The sequence below is a fragment of the Limulus polyphemus genome, unplaced genomic scaffold, assembly GCF_000517525.1.
Source record: "Limulus polyphemus unplaced genomic scaffold, Limulus_polyphemus-2.1.2 Scaffold2468, whole genome shotgun sequence".
NCBI classification, from domain to species: domain Eukaryota; kingdom Metazoa; phylum Arthropoda; class Merostomata; order Xiphosura; family Limulidae; genus Limulus; species Limulus polyphemus.
Window position 1 is genome coordinate 62,932 of NW_013668078.1, and position 5,600 is coordinate 68,531.

General features: G+C 36.3%; 1 protein-coding gene across 1 annotated transcript; it reads right to left on the bottom strand.

Annotated features, from left to right (window-relative positions):
* Positions 1-2,097: 2,097 nt before the first annotated feature.
* Positions 2,098-3,816, bottom strand: LOC106467045 (ventral anterior homeobox 1a-like). The gene is made up of 2 exons (XM_022395146.1): positions 3,522-3,816; positions 2,098-2,702 (listed from the first exon to the last, which is right to left on the bottom strand). Exons 1-2 carry the CDS (start codon positions 3,814-3,816, stop codon positions 2,362-2,364), a joined length of 636 nt encoding a protein of 211 aa, XP_022250854.1. The 3' UTR covers positions 2,098-2,361.
* Between the last annotated feature and the right edge of the window lie 1,784 nt (positions 3,817-5,600).

Sequence of the window (5,600 nt, forward strand, 5' to 3'; positions counted from 1 at the left end):
ACCCGAAAAAGTCCTCTCTATAAGAGCCGTAACGTCATCTTACTATAGATACAGGTCCATCAAAGCGAAAACTCTACCATTATAAGAGCTGCTAAAATTTTAACAATTAATAATAAATAGTAACAGGAAAATAGTACTCTGCTCTAGGTAATCAGTTGGATACCGTTGCTATTAACGGTGTTTTTGGCCGTGGTTGGTTCTGCTTAACGATAATACTAAGCACCAAATTAGAATTGTCACATGTAACACTTCAAGTACCATGCTTATCACATTTGGCCAATGTAGTTACTATATAAAAAATTTAATGTAATATATTATATCATGGCTAATATTACCAAAACACACGAGTTTCCACCTTTGGATACAATTAACAAAACGTTACAATTTTTTAACTATTCTGGTTTCTACAAACTTGTCATTCGCGACGTTAAAAATACAACTAATAAATAAGTCAGGCATACCTTACTAGTTTCTAAAATATGAAAATAACCGAATCAAGTAGTCTTGCCTGGCCCTTTAGTGATTAAAACTGTACCTTATCATTGGAATATTTATTACAACATAAAGCCTAACCTACTGAGAAGTTTATCGTTCCAGAGACCTCTAGTGTCTTGTTGCCTATCCCCGAGTTTCTGTGATTAGTGAATCACTGATAGTGTAAACGACTGTTAATAATGAGTAAACTGGGTATCGTTAAACCAACTGAATCGTGATGTTAGTGTCAAAAGTTAATGAACCACAAGGTCTGTTAGTTATAATAATCCAATTTGTGATTTCTATAAAACATTGAGCTGTTATTCTACAAACCACGGCCAGCGAACAGTACACCTGAGCTGCTGTCGCTTCACCGAACGAAAAGAAGATAGGCTTGTAAAGTAAAAAATATTAAAAACTAAAGCACCACCAGCTCAATGAAATTTACATATAGTGGCTCTGTTGTTTATTTTACTTTTATGGCATTCTCACAAACAGTTTTCTGATTAAATGCCGATAATTGTACTTACACTGAACCCTAGTTTGTATAATTCATACGGACGAATGTATATTTGTCTTATTATAAACATGCTCATAATAGTACTTACATTGAACTCTAGTTAGTATAATAAAGAAGTTCAGACGGACGTGTGTATATATTGTCGTAATATAAGCGCTGATAAATCATCACTTTTTGAGGTTTTGTGTTTTACCAGCAGGTCACCCAAGTCTTGTTTAAACAACGTTTCAAAACAGTTTTAAACATGTTTACCCAATCTTGTATAAACTTAACCCTACATGTCTTAAATCAGTTTTAACTGAGTGTTTTGCCAGTCTGGGTGTTATTTAGAAGTTATTCAATCTGCTGGAAGATATTCCTGTACAATGTTCATTAACCATATTCAAAACTTACAGGCACTACATATGGTAATAATATAAGCTTTATTCACAAAACCTACATCAAAACAGCCAAGATATTTCATTCAATAATATAAGAAATAATATCAATTACACATCTTAGAATTACTGTCTTTTGCACTATATATAAAGCCTTCCTTAAGTGATTTAACTGTCAAAAGAAGCTAAAAACTATACACAGGTTATTAACAAGTTTTAACAATATCAGTCTGACATGTATTATTAGAGTTATCACAACTCACATGTAGCCGAGATACAAATATTGACATGTATTATTAGCGATGTTACCACCAACGTGTACCCTAGATATACCATTACTGACTTTTGTCATTTTGAGATGTTACCACCAACGTGTACCCTAGATATACCATTACTGACTTTTGTCATTTTGAGATGTTACCACCAACGTGTAGCCTAGATATACCATTACTGACTTTTGTCATTTCGAGATGTTACCACCAACGTGTACCCGAAGTTATACCATTACTGACTTTTGTCATTTTGAGATGTTACCACCATGTACCCTAGATATACCATTACTGACTTTTGTCATTTCGAGATGTTACCACCAACGTGTAGCCTAGATATACCATTACTGACTTTTGTCATTTCGAGATGTTACCACCAACGTGTAGCCTAGATATACCATTACTGACTTGTACCATTAGAGATGTTACTACTTAAGGTATTAGGGATGTTACCACCGACCTATACCCCAGCTTTACCACTATTCTCACATACTGCAGAGATATAACAACTTAAGTATTAAAATGATTTAAATGTGGATAACTCATTCCGACTTTTGAAACAATGCATATCTTCTATAAGTTGTTCGGAAGGGTTTCCTCCTCCTTATCTATTCTCTAAGAAAGCCTAGAACTTGTAATGATGTTATAGATATGCTAAGAATTCTGCTGACCAGAACTGGACATAGCACTTTCCGACTAGATATACTTCCGCTGGGTGTCTTTACACGTTTTTGGTGTTTTCTGGTGTCAACAAGTTCTCGGTGTCGTGATCAAGCCTCGTTTCTTTTCGTAGTTGACCATCATAGTGCTGTTTTCTCCATTTGATCCGTCTGTTCTGAAACCACACCTTAACCTGGGCCTCTTTCAGGTTGAGTTCCGATGCCAGATGCGACCTCTCCCGACCGACCATATACTGTTGCTGCAAGAACTCGGCTTCGAGGCGATTCAGCTGCTCGGCGGTGAAGATTGTCCGTATCCGCTTGGCCTTAGCCGGACTTGTCTTACACTCGCTTTCTCCTCCCTGTATCGCTGCTCTCGGTTTCGATTGGTCACCAGCATCACCTAAAAGTCACAACATATGGATTATATTCTACAATCAATTTAACTACTCCACATCCGTATTAAAATTTAAAGCTTGGCTACTCACCTTATGTATAATTAATACAATTCAACAACAAAGCCCACATTAATTCATTTGCTTCGTCTTAGAACAATATCTACTTTGTTTTGGGTTACAATGCATACAACCATACAGCGGTAAATCCCGATTTATGGAACGTCACATGTCACGCGCCAAACGAAAGAACCCCACGTGAGAGTAAAAACAAAACACTAGTTGTCATCAGTTTTAGTACGAAGGTTTTAACCAGTGTCACGTGAATGTGACGTGATCGGTCATTGTAACTGGTTATTTAAGTAGAATGGGGCCGTCCAGCTGTCTGCCCACCACCTTTATCTGTCTTAGCAAGAACAAATAAAATTGTTTTATACACCAAACCTTTACAGGGTGAAGGGAGATTGCTTAATCTTCGAACACCTTTGATGGTTAATTATTTACTTCGAATCAATTAATTTTACATCAAAATAACTGCCAGGCACAACACCTTTACTAAAGATGTGAACGTCATATATAGTAGGCACTAACACTACGAAGTTTCATCATTTCGATACAGCTTCTCATATAATTGAAAATCCCTCCCTCAAATGGCCAGTTGATTATATAACTGGCCAAGAGACTGGTTTCATATAGTAGAAATACTTATATTTGTCAAACCACTGACTGTCATACAGAGAGAGGCTGCTATCAAACTCGAAGTATAATTAGTACTGAGATAGCACTATTATATCTAACCTATAACTTTGAGACAATCATTAACTTACTAGGTTTGGACGTTTTCACGCTAACAGCTTTGATATTTCTGGAACAAGGCGTTTCCCGCTGTTTCGCCGGTATCGTATAAGTTGGAACGGCTAAGGACTGCGGCTTGCCACTATCCAGTCCCAGAATGGATTCTATAGTAAAGGAAGGCTTTTTATCCTGGGGTTTACCGAGGCCGATCTCAGGAACGTTCACAAACACCAGCGGTCTGACGTTGGTTAGCGGGGAAGCGGACGTCACGTTGAAGCACGCGGGCCAGTGTAGGGGGTAGGAGAAAGGCAACATCTCTTTCTGCATCATCCAGAAATACTATAGTTATCTGAAGCTGAGACCGGAATGAACGAATATCTTATGTATTTCACTGTAGGTTGTTATATACCCAATCAGCGGTCACAGCTCTGCTCTGTCCACCCTCGACTTACGCATTCCCTTTGACTTTCAAGAAGGCGGAGTTACAGAACGAAGGTTCACCAATCACATCCAGAAAAACCTCTTAATAAGCTTTCTACGCCCAATAGAACGACAGAAGAATCTAAAGTGCTGTAAGAAGTTAGTGAAGTTACAAACTATTTAAAACTAACCAACTAAAATGAGTTTAGATTGAATATTTCCTTGGCAGATAATACATGTTATTTATTTTTTTATACCAAAGAATAATTATTAGAAGATATAACACCACAGTTCGATAGATATGTTACATACAACTGTGTTTCCACGTGTATCTTTATGACATAACGCATTAAAATACTCGCCTTTCAAAAATAGCCAAGGTGGTGTTAGTAATAAAGACTATCCAGCCAGGGTAGTGTTGGTAATAAAGTATATTCAGCCAGGGTAGTGTTGGTAATAAATCTATTCAGCCAGGGTAGTGTTAATAATAAATCTATTCAGCCAGGGTAGTGTTGGTAATAAAGTCTATTCAACCATGGCAGTGTTAATAATGAAGTCTATTCAACCATGGCAGTGTTGGTAATAAAGTCTATTCAGCCAGGATAGTGTTAATAATAAAGTCTATTCAACCATGGTAGTGTTGGTAATAAAGTATATTCAGCCAGAGTAGTGTTAATAATGAAGTCTATTCAACCATGGCAGTGTTAATAATGAAGTCTATTCAACCATGGCAGTGTTAATAATAAAGTCTATTCAACCATGGCAGTGTTGGTAATAAAATCTATTCAGCCAGGGTAGGGATTAAGAAGTTTTTAGGAGATGGATAAGTTATTTGTTATTAAGAATGAAACAGAACACATATAGAAATCACGAATAGGTAAATGTATTATTCAAAAAACAACGATAGTTACTTAATTAAAGCAACGTGAAAAAAATGCAAGTTTTTGTACTATCTTTATGTTTAGATTACCCAATGATCAATAAACTCAAAGCATTTCTACTGTTTTCAACACATGGAAGATAAAATCTGCATAATTTCGTTGTAACTTACACCATTTGAGGCATATTGGAATACCATAATAGTATTTTCTGTCTAGTCTAGACAAACTTGTGTAGTTTGTTTAAAACTTAACTACAACATTTTGTGTCTGGCCTAAACCTGTCTACTAGTGTTTAAAACATATTTCTCAGTCTCAAACAATTGTTCAGGAGGAATGTCAAACTAGAACTGAAGAAGAAACTATTAAACTTGTGCGTATGGTCAGTTAGGTTCGGACAGTTGTAAGCATTTGGGACAAGGTGTTTTGGAGATGATTAGCAGTTACATAGAAAGATAAACTAAGCAGGACGTACTGGATAGATGTAGGAAACGGGAGATTCAATACTTTATGTAATTAGATCTGAGGGAAGACCGTTAGAGATTCTAGAAGGTAAAACCGAGGGAAGAGCGAGAGGCAGATGAAGACTCATTTCGCTCGATAACGTTAGAAAATTGATTAGAAATTAGAACTTTGACTGGAAAATTTGGTGCAGACAACGAAGAATAAAGAGCAAGAAAGAACAACAGCGTCGACCTTCAGAATTGAAGAAGACACCATGATTGATTGAATACATGGTTACTTTACTAGTGCTCATATAATTATGTATTACAGTTTAATTGTAACATATTGCGTCTAAAAAAAGAACATAAA

Excerpts from the sequence above, each read along its gene's own strand:
- LOC106467045 (XM_022395146.1), bottom strand. The coding sequence starts at position 3,816 with ATGCAGAAAGAGATGTTGCCTTTCTCCTACCCCCTACACTGGCCCGCG. Across the intron at positions 2,703-3,521 it reads CGTGAAAACGTCCAAACCTA|GTGATGCTGGTGACCAATCG; the intron begins GTAAGTTAATGA and ends TGTGACTTTTAG.